The 22,374-nt window shown below is 40.5% G+C and overlaps 2 protein-coding genes across 4 annotated transcripts in view; one reads left to right on the top strand and one right to left on the bottom strand.

The window, feature by feature from the left end:
- Window positions 1-12,037, bottom strand: part of LRRIQ3 (leucine rich repeats and IQ motif containing 3) — a 100,051-nt gene extending 88,014 nt beyond the window's left edge. Inside the window, exons 1-4 of one of the 3 annotated variants that reach the window (XM_073357335.2) lie at window positions 11,954-12,037; window positions 11,370-11,432; window positions 4,425-4,722; window positions 1,067-1,390 (exon numbers count right to left, since the gene is read on the bottom strand). In XM_073357335.2, the coding sequence (XP_073213436.1) occupies window positions 1,067-1,390; window positions 4,425-4,685 (585 nt within the window). In that variant the 5' untranslated portion in view covers window positions 4,686-4,722; window positions 11,370-11,432; window positions 11,954-12,037. Of the gene's footprint in view, window positions 1-1,066; window positions 1,391-4,424; window positions 4,723-11,369; window positions 11,639-11,953 lie in introns of those variants that run through there. The other 2 variants (XM_073357336.2, XM_073357333.2) reach the window with 2 other exon arrangements.
- Window positions 12,038-12,114: 77 nt separating this feature from the next.
- On the top strand, window positions 12,115-22,085 carry FPGT (fucose-1-phosphate guanylyltransferase). The gene is made up of 4 exons (XM_073357337.2): window positions 12,115-12,265; window positions 14,728-14,895; window positions 16,480-16,572; window positions 17,477-22,085. Exons 1-4 carry the CDS (start codon window positions 12,187-12,189, stop codon window positions 18,922-18,924), a joined length of 1,788 nt encoding a protein of 595 aa, XP_073213438.1. The 5' UTR covers window positions 12,115-12,186; the 3' UTR covers window positions 18,925-22,085.
- The last annotated feature ends 289 nt before the right edge of the window (window positions 22,086-22,374 follow it).

The following is a 22,374-nucleotide window of genomic DNA, read 5'->3' as shown; positions in this document are numbered from 1 at the left end:
TGTTGCTTTCTGTCAGACAGAGCATATCTCTCCACGTATCTGTTTATGTGTAAATTAAGTATTGTCTCATTCACAATGGATCCCCTATCACCAGTCTTGATTAAGAAGGGTAAGAAAGAACTTCAGAAAGGATCTAATAGTAAGTGAAATACAGTAGGGCAAGAGAACCTTATTATCGTAAGCTGTACATTAGAGGTTTGCTTGACTATATTTGAGAGACAAAACAGACACCCTGGCACCCTTTACTTAGGAAGAAAAAGAACAGTGTTTTTGCATCATGCAAAAGGGGTCTCAATCAGTGTTTGAAATGCTAAAGAGAATTTTCGGTGAGTTAAGCCTATTTAGACAGATGAGTGACTTGTTAGTTTAGTTTAGTCTCTAGAAAGCATGTTATTATTTTGATTTACATATAATCATTTGTTTCCAGTATTCTTACTATTACTTGAATCTCTATTCTTTCACAATAAACTTGTTCTTGTTTTCACTATAGATATATGTAAATGTTGTGGTGCAAAGCAAAATGTTGAATCTTATGAGCTGGTGTGTACTGCTCCTTTGGAAATAGCAGGCCTGGTAATTCTGTGAGTGTTCAGTGGATAAGGGGCTGGACACTAGAGGTAACACACCGAATATTCGGGGGTTAGTGTGGAACGTAGTACTTGTGCTGCCAAAGACTGGTGGTTTCAGGGAGCTGATCTACAGCGAACAAGACTATGCTAAGGGCAGGTAGTTATGAGATGCCTCACAACCCTAGTACTCGTGGGGAGCGACACAACCTGTTTCAAATGTTCATATACTGTATGACAGACTACTGAATTTTGTTTTTGATCAAAGCATAGGAACACAATGGCAAACCAATGAGAATGTAATATATAGAGAGACTAAGCATTTTTATTACATACAACTCTTTTAATATATAAATGCTTTATTCTAACCAAAAAATATGGAACACCGTTTTAACACAGCTATCATAAAATGTATAAAGATCAGTGCAACACAGTCAAATAAAACATTAACATTTTATTAACGAATATCTAGCATAATTTGATGTAATATAATTGCTTACCTTTCTAGGAGCATGGCAAAAATCAAGGAAAAAGCTAGGGCTAAATGGTTTATATTTGGGGGGAAGCTTCCAGTTCTCAACAATTTCCTCATCAGAAATTACATAGTAATCCAGTGCTTTGAGTGAGAAAATGCTGTTAACAACAATATGCCTATATTCTATTCTTAGGCTCAGTGGAGTATCAAACAAGGTGAGGCCTATCAGATTAGGACAGAAAGATAACGAATGCACATTATCCAGTTTTCCAATTCCATTGTCATGAAGATAGAGTAAATTTAATTCCTTCATGCCTTCCCAAAACGTTGGGCCAGGAAGATGCTGTACCTGAAATAATGATGCAAATTTTGAAATTGTGTAGTTTATTGGATCCTACACTATAAAATGCCACAGTGACCAAGACAGTCTCTATGTAAGTAGCTGCAACTCCACTGACTACACCAGGGCCGTATCTGGACCCTAATTATTATTTAGAGCTACTGCATGATGTGACCAGGATGTTACCAAATACGTAACCCACCCTGGGCATCACGGCTATGAGCTATATCAATGTAAAAAGGTTAAACATTTTGGAGCTAATTATTAGTTACAGTGTCATAAGTTCACATAGCTATCAAACCGCACAAATCCCCACAAACCACATTAGGCAGCAATTTTGGATTTGCTTCTTCTGAACTTTGTTTTTCAGCATCTTTCTGTTTGTGGCTTGTCTTAACAGATCTCCAGCACACAAAAAAGATCAGAAGGCCAAATCTAGTTGAAAACTTTTGCTCCATGAATTGAAAAGACATTTCCAATGCCACATGCCAAAGGCTTTATTCCCAGTAGATGACACTTTTTCAACACAAGAAGAATAGATTTTTCTATTTCCCAGAAAAACAACAAAAAAACCCAGTTCCAATCTATTATATTTTAAGAGTATTAATGGAATAGAACCATGCAAAGGAAGATATGTACCAAAGATAAACAAAAAATCTTAAGAGTAAATTCAATAATAATGTGAACATAAGAACGGCCATATTGGGTCAGACCAAAGGTCCATCTAACCCAGTATCCTGCCTTTCGACAGTGGTCAATGCCAGGTGCCACCGAGAGAATGAACAGAACAGGTAATCATCAAGTGATCCATTCTCTGTCACTCATTCCCAGCTTCTGGCAAACAGAGGCTAAGGACACCATTCCTGCCCATTCTGACTAATAGCCATTGATGGACCTATCCTCCATGAATTTATCTAGTACTTTTTTGAACCCTGTTATAGTCTTGGCCTTCACAACATCCTCTGGCTAGAAGTTCCACAGGTTGACTTTGCATTGTGTGAAAAATTTTGTTTGTTTTACACTGCTGCCTATTAATTTCATTTGGTGGCCCCGAGTTCTTGTGTTATGAGAAGCAATAAATAACACTTCCTTATTTAACTGTTAACTATTCCCCAACAATTTATGTTCATCTATGTGTTTGACAATTTTGTTCTTTACTACAGTTTCAACAGTTTCCCCGATACTGAAGTCAGGCTTACTGGCCTGTAATTGCCGGGGTCACCTCTGGAGCCCTTTTTAAAAATTGGCATCACATTAGCTATCCTCCAGCCATTTGGTACAGAAGCTAATTTAAAGGATAGGTTACAGACTAGTTAGTAGTCCTGCAATTTCACATTTGAGTTCCTTCAGAACTCTTGGGTGAATACCATCTGGCCCTGGTGACTTATTACTGTTTAGTTTATCAATTTGTTCCCAAACCTCCTCTAATGACACCTCAATCTGGGACATTTCCTCAGATTCATCACCTAAAAAAATGGCTCAGGTTTGGGAATCTCCCTTACATCCTCAACCGTGAAGACCGATGTTTCTCCGCAACTGCTTTATCATCCTTGAGTGCTCTTGCAGCATCTTGATTGTCCAGTGGCCCCATTGGTTGTTTAGCAAGCTTCCTGCTTCTGATGTACTTAAAAAAAATTTGCTATTACTTTTTGAGTCTTTGGCTAACTTTACTTCAAATTCTTTTTTGGCCTTCCTAATTATATTTTTACACTTTATTTGCCAGAGTTTATGCTCCTTTCTATTTTCCTCACTGGGGTTTAACTTTCACTTTTTAAAGAACAGCATCCCAAAGGAAGCAGTGGAAACCCTGCTGTTTTAATCATTTAAAACTAGACTGGACAAAGCATGTTAACGTACAACAGGGAACAATCCTTTAATAATGGGAGAAAACCAAGGGTACGTCTACACTGCAATTAAAAACCCACAGCTGGCCCATGCCACCTGATTCGGGTTCGCAGGGCTCAGTTAATTTCTGGGTAGAAGTCCGGGCTCGGTCTGAAGCCCAAACTCTAAGACCCTGCAAGGTGGGAGGGTCCCAGAACTTGGGCTGCACCCTGAACCGGAACATCTACACCACAATAAAACAGCTCCGCTTCAAGAATCAGCTGACAAGGGCCAGCTGTGGGTGTCTAATTCCAGTGTAGATATACCCTAAATGGCCTATCTTAGCGGGTCTTTTCCACTGCTAACACCTATGCATTAGACCAGTGGTTCCCAAACTTGTTCCGCCGCTTGTGCAGGGAAAGCCCCTGACGGGACGAGCCGGTTTGTTTACCTGCCGCGTCTGCAGGTTCAGCCGATCGCGGCTCCTGTGGTTCACTGCTCCAGGCCAATGGGAGCTGCTGGAAGCAGCAGCCAGTATGTCCCTCAGCCCGTGTCGCTTCCAGCAGCTCCCACTGGCAAGGAGCAGTGAACCGTGTCCATTGGGAGCCGCGATCGGCTGAACCTGCAGACGCGGCAGGTAAACAAACCGGCCCGGCCCATCAGGGGCTTTCCCTACACAAGTGGCGGAACAAGTTTGGGAACCACTGCATTAGACAATGCATGGAAAAATTTTATTGGGAAAAACTCCATTTCATGCTATCACTCTTCAGTCAACCAAATTCTATATTTATATAATTTTGACAGACCTTTATGAATTCATATGCAGAGGTGTTGAGCTATTATTATTATCATCACTTAAGACTTAAGTTACAGTAATGCATTGAGGCCCCAATAAGAATCAGAACCCCCTTGTGGTAGGTGTTGTTCTAGAAAAAGGTAGACATTGGGTGAAATCTTGGCCCTATTCAAGTCAATGGCAAAAATCGAATTGTCTTCAGTGCAGCCAAGATTATACCAACTGTTCCTGAACAGATATTTTTAGAGTAAAAATCTAAAATATTAAATCAGAAGAGCAACTGCTATGTACAAATAATACTGTTAAAGTCTGCATTTAAAATCTAAATTGCTTCTAAGAAATACTGGGGAAACACACAAGTTTACGGATAAATTTACTTCATTGAACTATTCTGTTTTGCATATCTCCAAAACAACTGTTTACCTGATTTCCATGGAGATCCAGCTTAACCAAATGAGTACAACATTCGAGTGCATCAATATTTGTAATATAATTATTAGACAGGATGCATACTTTAAGCAAAACACAGTATTGCAAATGTCTCACATTCTTTAAATATAGCCCATTTAACTGAACTATAGCAAGATCTTTCAGCTTCTTTATGTGGGCTTGACTGGTAGTTTGTCCATATTTGAGTAATAAATTTTCAGAAGTAGAAACAAGGTGTTCAGTTAATTCCTCCATGCCTGGTTATCTGCTTTGTGGTTCATCCACAAGAGATCTAAGAAAAGAAGAAGGACTACACAGTAGGTTGCATTTATTCAACTTTCAGAAGAAAAACTTCAAATACCCCAAATACATATCCAACTGTCTGTTACAACACTGCTTGCTCTGTAAAACACTACACATCCACGGGGGGGAAAACCTCTTATGGGATTAATTTTAAAACATAAAAGTGAATGAAAAAGTGTAAGTGCATGTTATTAGTATATAGCACATTTTATTCCAAAGGAACCCAAAAAGTGCTTTGCAAACTGTAGGCTTGATTATGCAACCCTTTATATTTTGTATTCACTCAATCAAGCAGTCAATGAACGGTACATACATACATGTATTGAGCTGTTTATTAATTGATCCTCCCTGTTAACATGAGTACGGGTTGTAGGGATGAATTCATACAGCTGCTAAAATGCAGCCACCTTGGAAGTGAGGCAATGTTTAAGAATGCACAGCAACACAACACAATAAATTAGACAGGAAAAAACAAAGAATAACATTAGCCATTGAAACTGCATGGAGAAATTTGTTGGCAGAATGCAACTTCCTGAGTTACAATCTAGTTAGGATACTAGTGCTAACAGTCCTGCTCTTACAAAAAAACTGCTTTGAATTCTTTAATAACCGCAAATGGTGAACAACTCTGGTTTACATCTTATCCAAAAGAGCGCACCTAGAGCAGCACAAATGTCCCTGTTTCTTAATGAATCATCAATATCACAGCTAAGACGGTTTTAGCTGACGGTCTTTTCAAATACTGAGACAATCCAACACTTTACTGTATGACATTTGCTGGAATCTGGCACAATTTGATGTGGTTTTATTGATAAAGGTAGGAATGTCCCTTTAGTTGAAATTATCTTTTTTTCAAAAAATGTAACTGCAAAGAACAGCTGGATTCAACAATATTTTTGGACTTTGATTATTGTAACATAAGGAATGCACACAAATGTATGAATTATCAAATTAAATTAATGCCACAATATTAAAAATAAGTATAGCTATATTTTACTCCAGTATTAGGGATCTAATTATACATTCAAAGATTTCAGTTGAACAGAAATCATATTATTGTCAGTAAACCTTTCATGAGTTTTATATCTTCAGCAGTTTCCTAAATTCCTTGTAAATTATCGTATATTTTTAATCACACTGTGAAAACTGCTTCTATAGAGTATAGTGCATACTAGTTACAACAGACACCACTCTACTCTCAACCTTTATTCATTATACACAATTAGGTGAAGTACATGTGGCAGAGATGTATGTGAAGGACACAAGGTTTGAATAAATGAGAGCCTATGACAGGGATCGGCAACCTTTGTCATGCGGCCTGTCAGGGAAATCCGCTGGCAGGCCGGGATGGTTTGTTTACTTGCAGCATCCACAGGCTTGGCCGATCGCAGCTCCCACTGGCCGTGGTTCGCTGTTCCAAGCCAACGGAGGCTGCGGGAAGTGGTGGCCAGCACATCCCTCTGCCCTTGCCGCTTCCCACAGCCCCCATTGGCCTGGAACAGTGAACCACGGCCAGTGGGAGCTGCGATCAGCCGAACCTGCGGACGCTGAAGTTAAATAAACCGTCCCGTCCCGGCAGCAGATTTCCCTGACGGGCCGCGTGCCAAAGGTCGCCGATCCCTGGTCTATGATAAAGTATTAAACAAGATTGCAAATCATTCTCCAGTTCAGAAGGATGGGAATTTTCTCCTAAAGGAACTATTCCTCTGGAAAGAATATAATACATGAACATTTGCTGGCTAGCTGTTGAGGGTCCTACACTGTTACAAGAGGCACTTATTACTTAAAATGTTTATCTATTACCTGGAACATGCTTTAATCCATTTTGTACAATGTACTTTTGAACAAGTATATAGTATTCATGAAACATGGCAAATTAATGGGATCCATTAATAATGTTACATTTCTGCCAACTAGCAGAACAGAATGAAAATGGTACTAAGAACCTAAAACTCCAGGAACATTCACCTTAATTATAAACAAATCGTATAATTATATCTGCAACAGTGAATGAAGGATCCAAACTCTCTCTCACCGACATGAATGGAAGTTGGCTTCAATGGGAGTCTAAGTCTGGAAAAATAACTAAGTATGCATTCTATAAAAGCACTTCATGCTTTTACCTACATTTACTCAGTAATGTGGGAAGACTAAGAAGGGTCAAAAGGATTACTTATACTGAGCAAAGAAAGTAATTTTTAAAATTATTTTTTAAAAAGCTTTTTCAATCTATATTGCCATGGTGATGATCAACTCTATTTAATGAATCACTGAAAAAGTTTCATAATTCCAGGTCAGAAGCACTTTGATATTTTAGGATCCATCAGCATTTACGCTCTAAGTCACCACTTTTAGCGCTAACTAGGGGATAGGTGATAAGTAGGCGATAAAAAAATTGGCTTTTTAGTAGAACTAGGATACTTTTCTCATGATGACATACTTTGTTTCCTAAATTCTTTACAACAGTTTTTGTATTACTTTTAAGGCTTCCTTTATTGCAAGATTTGTGTATGGTGAGACTTTATCAAAAGATACCACCATTTCATTTTCCTCTGTTTATATTCTGCACCTGTAGAATCTAAATTCAGAAAAGCAAATGAAGATTGCAGATCAGGAGCCATAACGTCCAAAAGAGAAAGAAAAACTCTCAGCAACATGGCTTATACCAATACTGAACAACGGTTTGTAGGTTAGGGGACAGCTGTGTGTGTAAAATTAAGCATGCGTATTAAGTCTTTGAAGGATCAGGACCCCATTCTTTACCTGCAGTATCTCTATGATGTTAACGAAGTATAAATTACTTGGGCTGTCAATTAATCGCAATTAACTCACATGATTAACTAAAAAAAGAATCACAATTAAAATATTTAATCATGACTAATCACACGTTTAATTGCACTGTAAAACAGTAGAATTCCAACTGAAATTTAATAAATACAGTAAAAGCTGTTTTATCCGGCACGTTGGGGAAATGGAGAGTGCCGGTAAGTGAAAAATGCCAGCTAACTAAGACGGAGGGAGTTTGGGTGAGGGAGGGGATGTGGGGCTGGGGCATGGGAGGGGGTGCGGGGCGTGGGCTCTGGGCAGGAGTTTTGAGTGCGGGACGGGGCATGGGGCAGTGGGTTGGGATGCAGGAGTGGGTGCGGGATGCTGGATCCGGGGGGTGCTCACCTCGGGCGGCTCCCCACAAGCGGTGACCAGTCCTGGATGCTCTTAGGCAGAGGCGCGGCAGGCAGCTCCATGTGCTGCCCCCACCCCGCCCTGAGCACTAGCTTTGCAGTTCCCATTGGCTGGGAATCACGGCCAATAAGAGCTGCGGGGGTGGTGCCTGCGGGTGGAGACAGCGTGCAGACAGCATGCAGCCTGCCATGCCCCCTCCTAAGAGCAGCTGGGACAGGTCACCGATTCTGGGGAGCCGCCCGATGTGAGCACCTCCCAGATCTGGCCCCCTGCACCTCCTCCTGTGCCCCAACCCACTGCCCCGAGCCCACTCCTGCACCCAAACTCCCTCTCAGAACCCATGCTCCACACCCCCTCCTACGCCCCAACCCCCTGCCGGCCCCACGCCAACCAGACAATAAACCGGAATTTCAATTAATATCAGAAATGCCAGTTTATAGATCTTTCCAGTTGATGAAGTGCCAGGTAAAATAGCTTTTACTGTATTTGTGGGTGTTTTTCTACATTTTCGAATATACTGATTTTAATTACAACACAGATTACAAAGTGTATAGTGCTCTCTTTATATTATTATTTTTATTACAAATATTTGCACTGTAAAAAGATAAAAAGAAATAGTATTTTTCAATTCACCTCAGACAATTACAGTAGTGTAATTTCTTTGTTGTGAAAGTGAAACTTACAAATGTAGTTTTTGTTTGTTTGTTACATATCTGCACTCAAAACAAAACAATTTGTTTACCTTTACAGGAGATAATGCTGCCCACTTATTATTTACAATGTCACCTGAAAGTGAGAAGAGGCGTTCGCATGGCATTTTTGTACTGCAAGGTATTTATGTGCCACATATGCCAAACATTTGTACGCCCCTTCCTGCTTTGACCACCATTCCAGAGGACATGCTTCCATGCTGATAATGCTCATTGTAAAACTGTGTTAATTAAATTTGTGACTGAACTCCTTGGGGGAGAATTGTATGTCTCCTGCTCTGTTTTACCCACATTCTGCCATATATTTCATGTTATGGCAGTCTTGGATGATGACCCACCACATGTTGTTCATTTTAAGAACACTTTCACTGCAGATTTGACAAAACACAAAGAAGATACCAATGTGAGATTACGAAAGATAGATATAGCACTCGACCCAAGGTTTAAGAATCTGAAGTGCCTTCCAAAATCTGAGAGGGAGAAGGTGTGGAACATGCTTTCAAAGTGTTAAAAGAGAAATAGTTTGATGTGGAAACTACAGAACGCAAACCACCAAAAAAGAAAATCAACCTTCTGCTGGTGACATCTAACTCAAATGATGAAAATGAACATACATCGGTCCACACTGTTTTGGATCGTTATCGAGCAGAACCTGTCATCAGCATGGACGCATGTCCTCTGGAATGGTGGTTGAATCATGAAGGGACATATGAATCTTCAGTGCATCTGGCACATAAATATCTTGCGACACCAGCTACAATTGGCATGCAAACGCCTGTTCTTACTTTCAGGTGACATTGTAAACATGAAGCGGGCAGCATTATCTCCTGCAAATGTAAACAAACTTGTTTGAGCGATTGGCTGAACAAGAAGTAGGACTGAGTGGACTTGTAGGCTCTAAAGTTTTACATTGTTTTATTTTTGAATGCAGTTATTTTTTGTACATAATTCTACATTTGTAAGTTCAACTTTCACGATAAAGAGATTGCACTATGGTACATGTATTAGGTGAACTTTTAAAAATACTATTTATTTTGTTTTTTACAGTGCAAATATTTGTACTAAAAATAATAATATAAAGTGAGCACTGTACACTTCGTATTCTGTGTTGTAATTTAAATCAGTATATTTGAAAATGTAGAAAATATTCCAAACTATTTAAATAAATAGTATTCTATCATTGTTTAACAGTGTGTTTAATCACTTGACAGCCCTATAAGTCGTCTTAGCTAGGTCTCTCAGCAGTATGAAAAATCCAAACCCATGAGCATCACAGTTAAACGGACATAATCCCTGGTGTGGGCAGTGCTACTTCAATGAAAGAATTCTTCCATCAACTTAGCTACCACCCCTTGGGGATTCCCTACACAAACGGGAGAACCCCTCCAGTCAGTGTAAGTAGTGTCTACACTGAAGCGCTACAGCGAAGCAGCTGTGATGCTGTATCATTTTAAGTGTAGACATCCCCTTAGGCTTGTGAGTAAGTTTACAACTATTGTGAATAAAGCTATTTATGTGCACAAGGCCTGGTCTACACTAGGAATTTACTTCAGCATAGCTGCTTTTCTCAGGAATGTGAAAAATCTATACCACTGAGAGGGCAAGTCTACACTACAGCCGGGATCAGTGCTCTGAGATCAATCCACCAGCAGTCAATTTAGCGGATCCAGGAAAGATCACTCTCCAGTCAACCCCTTCACTCTACCCCCGACGAGAAAAGTAAGGTAAATTGATGGGAGATTTTCTCCCTGTGGTAACTCGACCTAAGGTATGTTGACTCCAGCTACATTATTCACGTAGCTGGAGTTGCATAGCGTAGGTTGACTTACCGCGGTAGTGTAGACATAGCCAGAGATGTAGTTATCCCAACCTAACTCCCAGAGTCACAGCACTGCCCTTGAAGAATTCTCCCATTGACCTAGCTACTGCCTCTCAAGGAGGTGGATTATCTACATAAACAGCTGCACTACTGTAGCAGTTTAAGTTTAGACATACCCCAAGCCCTTGTAGGTTTGAGTCTATGCACAGAAGACACATTCATAGATTCCTACAAAGTCCACCCATTAATAGAACTGGAAGGAAAGCTATTTTTCTCTTTAACGGATAATCCTTGTTTGCATTGAATAACCAAAATACCACTAAAAAGTGCATTTATATACAAATTATTCAACAGTATTATTCAAAAGTTTGTTATGAGCAGTCACTGAAGAATGTTTATGATTTAAATGCATAGTCTGTTTTTTCTTGTAGATGTTTTTAATCAAACTGAATAAACATTGTAATTCTTTATCATTTGTGACATCTTTAGACACTAGAACATAGCAAAAAAAACTTTTTTTCAGTAAATAACAAAGAGCAAGTACAAAGGGAAAATAAATGATACAACACAGCATGAACACATTTTAGTAAATTCCAAGTTTCCTATCAGTGTGAGTCAGAAAGAGAACCATATAATCTACTCATGTTGTTCTGGAAATTAAAACTAGTAAAAACAGGAAACTAGGGCCCTGAACCACTTAAGCAGACTTTTATGTGTCCATGTGCACTCAAATGCACTCACATGAATTCAGTTGTAAGACTAGGCCAAAATACTGAGATGCATGTATTATAAAAGATTTCCAAACCAGATAATTTAAAGACAAAAGTTACTGTGCCACTTTAACACATCATTTATTACTATACTTCTCAGTATAGTACACAGACCATCAGGTACCAAGACACATGGATCACTTTGTGCACTACTGACCTACAGCCACTTCTGGGCCAGAACACTGCTGCTTGAGCCAGGAGGTGAAGAAGAACACCGCAGCTATTGGAAGGTGTAAACTGGAGATTTAGGAAGCTATGCCAAAGCCACTCAGGTGGGAATCCAGCCAGGGAATGGAGTTTGACAACCTGACTCTTCCAAAAAATGCCAAGGAATCTTTGGGGTGTGTTGTCAGTGTCAGCGCCAGACTTCGACATTAAGGGTGAAATGTTCAGCTACAGACTCTTATTTGCCCCCCCCCCCACCCCCCCAACTCTGTAGTGAGAAATTACCAACCGGGAGTGCACTACAGTTAGCCCTTAGCGACCGGGGGGGCCATGCTTTAAATCTTCACTCATCCCTGCCTGTCGGGCACCCCGGGGTTCAGCCCCCCCCTGCCCGGGCCAGGCCCCGGAGTTCAGCGTCCCCCTGGGCCTCCGGGCCCGTTAAGAGACTCTCGGGTTCAGCCCCACGCTGAGGTGAACCCCAGGGGCTGGGCTCCCTCGGTTCCCACGACCAGTTAGAGACCCCGGGGTTCAGCCCCCTACCCGGGAGCAGCTCCCCGCCTCCCACTCCACTCTCACCCGCGTCCCGCGCCCCGCCCGCTCCCAGCCCGGCCGGCGGCGGAGCTGGTCGGCGTACGGCGGTGGCCGAGCGGCAGGTAGCGGCGGCCTTGTTTGTCCGGCGGCTACCATGGGAACCGGCCCGAGAGCCGCCCCCTGCTCCCCGCCCCAGAGCGGGGCCGAGCCGCGCGGGGAGGCGGGGCCGGTAACCGAACCCGGAAGGCCCTTGCTGGGCCTGGGCTCGAGCCGGCGAGATGCCGGCGGAGGCTGAGCTCGAGGCGTTGCTCCAAGAGGCCACTCGGCGGAGACTGGCGAAGTTTGACCGGCTGAGAGGTAGGGGCCGGGGTGATGGGGTGGGGCCGCTGCTTCAGGGGAGTCACCCCGGATCCGCAGCGTCAAGCTCCCCGTCCTGAGAGTAACTGCCCTAAGCGTAGGCCCTGACCCGGCAAAGAGAGAGCCGGCCCCGCCCAGCCGAAACACCCGTCTCTCAGCGGCAAGCATCAGACGTGAAGTTAAGCCCGCCTCGGAGCGTTTGCAGGATCCGGGGCTTGTTCGTGTCGCGCAGCGGTTCTTAAACTAGGGCCGCCGCTTGCCCGGGGAAAGCCCCTTTGGCGGCCGGGCCGGTTTGTTGACCTGCCGCGTCGGCGGTTCGGCCGATCGCGGCTCCCACTGGCTGCGGTTCGCTCCCGGCCCCTGGGCGCTGCGGGGAGCGGCGTGGGCCAAGGGACGTGCCGGCCGCCCTTCCCGCAGCCCCCACTGGGCTGCAGCGACGAACCGCAGCCAGTTTGAGCCGCGATCGGCCGAACCTGCCCACGTCGCAGGGAAACAAACCGGCCCCGCCCGCCAGGGGCTTTCCCTGGGCGAGCGGCTGCCCTAGTTTTGGAACCACTGGTGTAGCGTTTTCCACCTGTAAATCTGAAAGACGAGCGCTTTTCTTGGAAGGTAAGTAATGTCCCCAGTACTGGCTCTGGCTTTTAGCAACTGATGGAAAAATTAAGAGACAGAGAGTTGTGTCCCAGTGAGCACCCCACAGAGTCCCTCAGCAAGGCCACAATCATGCAGGGTTAACTCTAAGGATGGGAGTATTCCCACTGACTTCATTGGAACTGCTCACATATTTAAAGTTAAACACATCAACAATGTTTGCAGGATCAAGGCCCAAGTCATTTGTAAAGAAGAGGAAAGCACCTTAGTCTCCTGACTCCTAGTTCCATTTCTGTATTCACTGTTTTAGTCCACAGTCCTTCAAAAGAATCCTCTTGGTCGATTTTTACATCACTGTGACTCCGCCTGTGTAGATCCTTGACTGGTTCACAACTTTATGGAGAAAGAAAAGGAGTACTTGTGGCACCTTAGAGACTAACCAATTTATTTGAGCATGAGCTTTCATGAGCTACAGCTCACTTCATCGGATGCAGTTTCCACGGTATGCATCCGATGAAGTGAGCTGTAGCTCACGAAAGCTCATGCTCAAATAAATTGGTTAGTCTCTAAGGTGCCACAAGTACTCCTTTTCTTTTTGCGAATACAGACTAACATGGCTGTTACTCTGAAACCTAACTTTATGGAGTGTGGTGTTAAAAGTAGTTGGGGGGGAGGGAAGGTTCAAATCTGTTCTGAAATAATGAGTTCTGAGGGGAAAACTTCTGCAGATTCTACATGGAGTTTTAGGGGACAAGGGGAAGAGTAAGTAGGGAGAGTTGCAAATTATTTTTAATTTAATTTTTAATTTTTTTTCCATTTTATTGTCACTTTTCTTGAAAAGCCACTTTTTAGGGATTTCAAAAAAGAGGTGAGAGAGGAGAAACACAGTGTTTCCGGCTACAGTTGCTAGTTATGCAGATCAACATGATGTTACAAGATTGAATCTAAGAAGGTTTAAGGTGACTCAGATTACAGGAGAGATGGTGCATATTGAATATATGAACTGCCCTATATGAATGTATCAATGTTTTATAAAACAATAATTCCATTAAGAGTGACCGTTCTATAGACCAAGAATAATTAAATTTTCATGGGATTTGAGTTACAATGGGTTGATGGATATTTCTGAGCTGAGAACATCACTCGTGTTAAATCTAAGGAACAAAGGTAGCATAGCATTGTCTTATTAGTTAGGGTCTAGTTAAGAGTATGCAGATTCCTTGATGCACCCATAAAGAGCGAGGTCAACGCTGTACACCACAGAGTGTTAAAGTGGCTAGAATTGTTACATGAATAAGGCTATAAGGCCATGTCTAGACTAAGGGCTTGTCCATACCAACAACACTTAGTTCGCAGCAGGCTGGGGCATAAATCTACTTTGGGCTAGCCTGCTGTGCACTAAGTGTTCTTGTGGACTCTGCTGACACACACTAACGGTTCCTTAAGCACACTAAGGTTTTTATAACAAGATAGATACATAAAAACCTAAAGTGAAATCCTGGCTCCACTCATCTCCATGGTAAAACTCCCATTCTCTTCAATGAGGTCCTTATTTCACCCAAAGTGTAAACAGGGCAAATTGTTGTTTTATCTTAATGTAGCCAGTTGAGGGGAATCATAGTAGGAAGTTTAGGATTTCGGGATTTCCTAAGCATTTTTGGGCAAGTCTGTCATAACGAATATTCATGAGGCAACCAAATTAAGGTTGTATGTGGCCACTTTTATTCGGGCATTTAATAACATTTGAGTGCTTGATTTTAATGTAAGTTCCTTTAATGTAGTTTTTGAATGTCATACCACTGAGAAAGTCATTAATCTCTCACTATTGTACTCTACTGATGGTCTCTCTTGTTAACTCACTTTTCAAATAGGTAAAGTCACACAATCTGGAGAATTCTGGGATGTTGTTGTAATTACAGCAGCTGACAAAAAACAGGAATTGGCTTATCAGCAACAGCTATCAGAAAAGTTGAAAAGAAAGGAACTCCCTCTTGGAGTTCATTACCATGTTTTTGTGGATCCCCCTGGACCAAAAATTGGTGGGTATTTTATTGCCAATTTTTCTGTTTTCGCTTACATGATATAGTAGTTGATACATACCTTTTTCTGACAATCAGTCAAAGAAATTAACTTTGCCGGTCTCTGACTACATTCAGTATAAAGCCAGAAGGCACCATTGTCACCATCTGGTCTGTCCTCCTGTATAATACAGGCCATAGAACTTCCCTCAATTAATTTATATTTGAACTAGTACATTTATTTTAGAAAAATAGCCAATCTTTATTAAAAATTTCCAGTGATGCAGAAGCCACCTCACCACTGGTAAGGTTCATAGTTTAAGATTTCATTACACATTGACTAATTTTCAGACAGACAAAAAGTGCTCATTGTAGTAAGTATTATGACAGTTGTCTGTCTCTTACAGCAAACGAGTTCCAGAAAGCTGTTAGAAGCAGAATTGTAATAATTAAATCACAAAAAGTGTTCTAATGGCATTAAGCAGTGTATTTTGATTCAAATGTGTAATTATTAGCATTAATGAGTCTGGTGCTCCTTTGGACTTCATATCAGTTCAGCAGATGTATTAAAATTTACCTAGTAACATTGATATATTGCCCTTAAGGTGCATGCACAGTATATAGATCATGGTGGTTTAGACTTTGATTGTATGTTAGTAATATATACATACTCTGTATTATAAGTGCATAACACAGAATGTCACTGATTCATGTTGTTCTTATATGTTCATATTGTACATCATAACGGATCCATTATGGTCTATAGTGGAATACGTTTACACCTATTCGATTCATAACACTGAATACATAGCAAGAGTCTTAATGAAAAGTAGTCACTGAGCATGCACAGGGTCATCTTGTAAACTTCAGTAGCTCAGCCATTTGTTTGTTTAGAAAGTAACAAATATGATTAGAATATAGTATAATCTGCAAAGATTAATTTTCTGAAATTAAATTGTTTTATGTTATAGGAGAACAATAAATACTGGTAAACCTCTATTTTTTTTCCTTTTCTGTACTGTACATGTCAAAAAGGTCGTTTGAAAACTTGCTTAAAATCATTAGTGAGATTTTGTATGACAGGTTACATGTCAGAGCCAATTTTTACAGCCTCTGGAATTGATGACAGATCCTTGATGATGATGTCACTCAGAGGATGAATTGGAGCTGGGGAAAGTGTTCTTTTTTCCCCAAGACCTGCCCATGTGAGATGAGGTTTATAGTGGATTGTTCAGAGCATCATAAGGTGACTGCCCAACCTCTTTCCTGCAAGGTTTGATCAACGGTATTGAGATGGAGCTGAATAGTACCATCCTTTCAGAGTTGTTTTATGCAATCTCAGGAAGATATCATTGCATCCATAGACACTCCGTTCACAATTTAAAATGATCTTTGCAGCCATGAGGCTAGAGACTTCATTTAAAAATAATTGACAATTTATGCTCTGGAGCAAGAGGTCAGCATCTTAAAAAGCACTTATGTGCTCAGATTCCCCACGCCAGCCCCGTTCAACCCCTGGTACTGCTAGCACATGATTTTAGTATGCTTGGCATATTTATGTAACTAATGTTGATGTTTTTAATTTATGTACTCAATATTTTGTAGGAAATGGTGGATCAACTCTTCATGTCCTTCAGTGCTTGGAAGAGATGTATGGTGATAAATGGACTTCTGTTAATATCATATTAATTCATTCTGGTAAATCCTTTTCCTGAATTAAATTTTCTGTGACACGATGCTATTTTTTCTTTTGCCCCCGAATGAAAATATGGTGGTGGTGATGGGGAGAAGAAGTTGTCAAATGTGATGTCTCAAGTGAGCTCAGATTTGGCTGGCTGATTTGGCAGTTGAATGGCATCTGAATGTGGGTTTGCAGTTCATATCCAACTATCTCAGCTAACGGAGCCTGGAAGTGCTGTGAAACAGCAACCTCAGCTTTTTGAGAGAAAGAAGCCTTATGTCACCATACAGCAACATCCTCTTGGGGAGATGAGTTGTTTGGCTCGTTTATGGTTTGAAATTGCAAAAGGGACTGCTTACGTGTAGAAAGAAGAGAGACATTAATGCCAGTTGCTTTCTGACAGAGTTCGGCTCTGTGCCAGATATTTGCTCATTTTAAGGGAGTGGGAGAAGGAAATATAAAAAATGGTGCCAGAGGAGTAAAGGACAGGAGAGTGGGAAGGTTTATCTACTAAATCAAAAATGAAATGGAAGTAATTCAGTTCTGTTGTTTTCATTGTATGCAAAAAGTCCTTTTCCTACTTTACTTTGAGCACAAACTGAAGAGGATGAAGTCAATAAATTAGGAAATGCTCTCTTTAATGCATACTGTCTTTTGGACACTTGAGGATCGAGATCAGGATCCATTATTAGTTCTGTCTGAAAGAGTTCGACTGAGATTAGAATGTCAGTTCTTTAAATCTTCATTTTTTTTAAAGGCATGCTTAGAATACAGCCATGTCCATATGTAAAATAGCCACTTCGATATTGTAACTCATAACTAGTTCTTGATAATTGTATATACCAGTAAGAGAGATCTTTAAAGAGGAATGTGAATGTTTGTGTGTGAAACTTGTATATAATAAAACTTTTTTTTTTTAAGGTGGTTATAGTCAACGTTTACCAAATACAAGTGCACTGGGAAAAATTTTCACAGCTTTGCCTTTCGGTGACCCTATTTACCAGATGTTGGAGCTGAAGTTGGCAATGTACATTGATTTTCCGACCCATATGAATCCAGGAATTCTCATTACTTGTGCAGATGATATTGAACTTTATAGTATTGGAGCAACAGAAGTCATCAAGTTTGATAAACCTGGGTTCACTGCATTAGCTCACCCTTCAGATTTGACTATTGGTACCACTCATGGAGTATTTGTGTTAGATTCATCTGCTTTATCAGAAAAAGAGCTTGAATACAGAACTTGTCATCATTTCCTACATAAACCTAATATTGAAAAGATGCATCAGTCTGGTGCAGTGTGCATAAGGAGGAATTGCTCTCAACCAAACTCCTCTGGAGAACACAGTGACTTAAAAATGGACTGCGAGTATGTGTATACAGACAGTTTATTTTACATTGATCATAATGTTGCAAAACAATTACTAACGTTTTTTAAGCAGCTGGACACTCTTTGCTGTGAAATAGATGCATATGGTGATTTTCTCCAGGCTCTGGGACCTGGAGCAACTCATGATTACACAAAAATCACAGATAATGTCACAAAAGAAGGATCACAGTTAGCAGAAATAAGGCAGAAGCTATTTTCTCTTCTTAAAGGAACATCACTTAATATTATAGTCTTAAATAATTCCAGGTTCTATCATATTGGGACCACACAAGAGTATTTGTTTCATTTTACTTCTGATAGTAAATTAAAATTGGAGCTTGGCTTACTATCTAAAGCTTTTAGCATCTTTCCAGATAAAGCAGAAAACTCAGATATATCGGCATGTATCATTCAAAGCATACTGGATTCAAGTTGTGATATAGCACCTGCCTCTGTTATTGAATACTCTAGGCTGGGACCTGATGTTTCAGTAGGGACAAACAGCATTATCAGTGGTTGTTGCATAAGTGCTAACACAGATGTACCACCAAATTCTTTTGTGAGTTCACTGAGCATCAGAGTTAATGGAAAAGTAATGTATGCGAGTATGGTGCTTGGTGTAGAAGACAACTTGAAAAAGAATGTGAAATTGTTGTCAGATGTACATTCCCTTCAGTTTTTTGGAATCAGTTTACTGCAGTGCTTGGAACTCTGGGACCTGAGAATTTCAGACCAACTCTTCTCTGGTGACCAGACAAGTTTGGGTTTGTGGACTGCTCGGATTTTCCCTGTTTGTTCTACATTAAGTGGTTCAGTAAGAATGTCATTAAAGATGTTAAATGCTGTGCAAAACAAATCAGCTTTTAAACTGAATGGCTGGAAGCTCCTGTCTATTGAAGAAATGCTCTTCTACAAAGATGTAGAAGACATGTTGAAGTTCAGGCAGCAAATTTATGAAGAAATCACTCTAGAAAGACACAAAGAGAAATCTGATTTGTAGATGTACAGTATTTTTACACTTTGCCTTTCTTTAATGAGAAGATGATTGATTGTTTTCAAGCTTCTAAAACCCAGAAGCAAAAAGTATACATCTATTTTTTTCTGATTTAATTGAAGTAGAAATAATGAAATTGCATTAGCAGTGTTATTGTAGCATAACATTAATAATGCAAAAAACACAGATAAACTATTCTTTTGATGAAAGAATTAATGAAATATTTCAAATCTATGAAAACACTAAGCGGTGAATTTTCTTGGGGTATCCAGTATGTGTGGGTTTTTTTGTTTTGTTTTTTAGTTTTTGTTAATATGGGATGAACATTAATTAGGAGTTTGATTGAAAATTACTTAAAACTTCTTCAGAGTACAATGTTGGCTCTTGCAACATGGTGTGGCATAGCAATGAGTTACATTTCCCTCTTTTCACGGTATCCTTTTAAAATGGGTATTTTAAGAAGCTAAGGTAATTTTCCATTATTTGAAGCAAAACAAAAGATTTTTTTTTATATTTGTTTAAACGTTAGCTCGTCATCACTTTTACAAGCAATGGGAAATTTTGTGTATTTGTGCTATATATATCTTCTTGCAGAATACAGAATAATTTGTGGAAAGAATATATCTAAAAAGCTGTGATCTGAAATATTGTATCATAAGTAAATTGAAGTAAATGCACTTTCCATATCTCTGCATTATGGTCCTTTCTGAATCAACGATTTCCAGAATCTAATGGCTCATTAATTTACGATTCCAATTCTCTGAATCCCCTTATGGTGTACAAGTATCTCTCAAGACTCTTACATCTTGTGGTCATTTCATAACTTCAGTTCTCAAAGGAGACCAGGGCCAATAGAATGTTCTAGTTCAGTATCACCTTTGAGTATCAAGCTGTGGTAATGCCTCCTTCATTGTCCCATGTTCAGCTCTGTACGCTTGCTACCTGCAGTCTCTCCTGCAAAATAATATCCATTTTCGTTCTAGAATACCGACATTCACAATATTCAGTGGCACTGCAATAAACAGTTATTTTGCCCAGAATTTAGAATGTTGTAACTATACACAGTCTCCTCTCTGACAAATGTTCCTCGCGCACTTTCCAGAAGCTTCTTCGTTGATGAATATACCTGCTCGCTCTTTTTCATCATCTGGGAACATGCAGTCACATTCCCAACCCACATTACCCCTTCCATCATGCATTTTTATTCTTTTGTTGATTGTGGATGATCCTGTGCCCTGGCTGTCCATTTTGTGTCTGTGTGCTGAGCTAGTTAACTCTGCACACTCCACAAAGTAATTTTAACTATATTTTTTCCTCAGACTGTTTTACTACATTGTTACAATTTAAAATATTTTACCTTTTTTCCCCTTAGAATGTGCCCATTAAGCTGTCACAATGCTAGGGCAGATGAGTTAACACAACATATGACTCTGCTATGCATAAGTGAAAGGTATTTGTTCAGTAGCTGGAAACGTGAGCAAAAAATTGAACTACATTTCTCATGAAAAATATATTTGAAGTCAAACATGAATTTTATGTTTGTCAGGCCCCAGGACCCTAAAATTAATTATTTTTATATTATAAGCACAGAACCGGATTCTGATCTCTGGCACTAGTCTAAATTTGGAGGAACTCCTTGGATTTACTCTAGTAAAACAGAAATCAGAATTAAGTCCAATATCTTTAATGTTTAACAATAGTTTTAATGACTAAACAAGGCAGTGTATACTGATGTGCAAAATAATGTTGAGTACATGTAGCATTGATCATATCATGGAATTATCAGTAATAAAACTATCCCTTGTTGAGTTCTCCAGAGGTTTTAGAGGAAGGGGAAGCCTAAGGTTATAATGTGGAATTTGAGGTTCGGCTTGTTAGGGTAGGGAGCCTAATGAGTGAGTGTGCCATGGTTCACAAAAGATCCTGTGCTTGCGAGTGGTGTTGTAATCAAAGCTAAGAATTATCAGATTAAATTTGTACCAACCTTTTTGATATATCTCACAGTAACCAAGTGCTTGTGGGCTGCTTTCTTAACTCCTATTGATATTTCTTGATGCCAGCTACAAGGCAATGGAACGTCTCACCAATAATATTTAATACCAAAGTTTTCTTTAACCTTCATCGTGTGTCACTGGTAAGGCACTACTTCTTTTGGAAGGTTTATCTACTTGAGTTAAAAGTCTTCTGCATGTGAATCGGTACAGAAGAACTAGACCCCCCCCCAGGCTTGCAGCAGGGTGAAAGTGTAGATTTAATTTGCAACGGGGATAAGGATGGATGCCAAGAAAAAAAGGTCTTAGGCAACAGGATAAAGTGTTAGTGAAATGTTTGGTTTTTTTTTAAATGGTTGCAGAGGGGTATGTTCGTGAAGACTGAGATTAAGGATTGCAATCAAACACCATACAAATCAAGAAGTAAAAATAGTAATTGAATATGGTGCATAAAGTCATGAGAATACTGAATCTATCTTCATAAAATCATAGAATATCAGGGTTGGAAGGGACCTCAGGAGGTCATCTAGTCCAACCCCCTGCTCAAAGCAGGACCAATCCCCAACTAAATCATCCCAGCCAGGCCTTTGTCAAGCCTGACCTTAAAAACCTCTAAGGAAGGAGATTCCAACACCTCCCTAGGTAATGCATTCCAGTACTTCACCACCTTCCTAGTGAAAAAGTGTTTCCTAATATCCAACCTAAACTTCCCCCACTGCAACTTGAGACCAGTACTCCTTGTTCTGTCATCTGCTACCACTGAGAACAGTCTAGATCCATCCTCTTTGGAACCTCCTTTCAGGTAGTTGAAAGCAGCTATCAAATCCCTCCTCATTCTTCTCTTCTGCAGACTAAACAATCCCAGTTCCCTCAGCCTCTCCTCATCAGTCATGTGTTCCAGTCCCCTAATAATTTTTGTTGCCCTCCGCTGGACACTTTCCATTTTTTCCACAACCTTTTTGTAGTGTGGGGCCCAAACCTGGACACAGTACTCCAGATGAGGCCTCATCAATGTCGAATAGAGGGGAATGATCACGTCCCTCGATCTGCTGGCAATGCCCCTACTTATATAGCCCAAAATGCCATTAGCCATCTTGCCAACAAGGGTACACTGTTGACTCGTATCCAGCTTCTCGCCCACTGTAAATCCTAGGTTTCGAAGTAGCAGCTGTGTTAGAATGTATCCACAAAAAGAAAAGGAGTACTTGTGGCACCTTAGAGACTAACAAATTTATTTGAGCATAAGTTTTCATGAGCTACAGCTCACTTCATCGGTTGCATGCTCACAAAAGCTTATGCTCAAATAAATTTGTTAGTCTCTAAGGTGCCACAAGTACTCCTTTTCTTTTTGTAAACCCTGGGTCTTTTTCTGCACAACTGCTGCCTAGCCATTCGGTCCCTAGTCTGCAGCAGTGCATGGGATTCTTCCGTCCTAAGTGCAGGACTCTGCAGTTATCTTTGTTGA

This window comes from Lepidochelys kempii, chromosome 8 (assembly GCF_965140285.1).
Source record: "Lepidochelys kempii isolate rLepKem1 chromosome 8, rLepKem1.hap1, whole genome shotgun sequence".
NCBI lineage: Eukaryota > Metazoa > Chordata > Testudines > Cheloniidae > Lepidochelys > Lepidochelys kempii.
The sequence above is the reverse complement of the archived record's forward strand: the minus strand, read 5'-3'. Positions and strand labels throughout refer to the sequence as shown.

Coding starts and splice junctions, on each gene's coding strand:
- FPGT (XM_073357337.2), top strand. CDS start 12,187: ATGCCGGCGGAGGCTGAGCTCGAGGCGTTGCTCCAAGAGGCCACTCGG. Junction 14,896..16,479: donor TCCCCCTGGACCAAAAATTG/GTGGGTATTTTA, acceptor AATATTTTGTAG/GAAATGGTGGATCAACTCTT. Junction 16,573..17,476: donor TATCATATTAATTCATTCTG/GTAAATCCTTTT, acceptor TTTTTTTTTAAG/GTGGTTATAGTCAACGTTTA.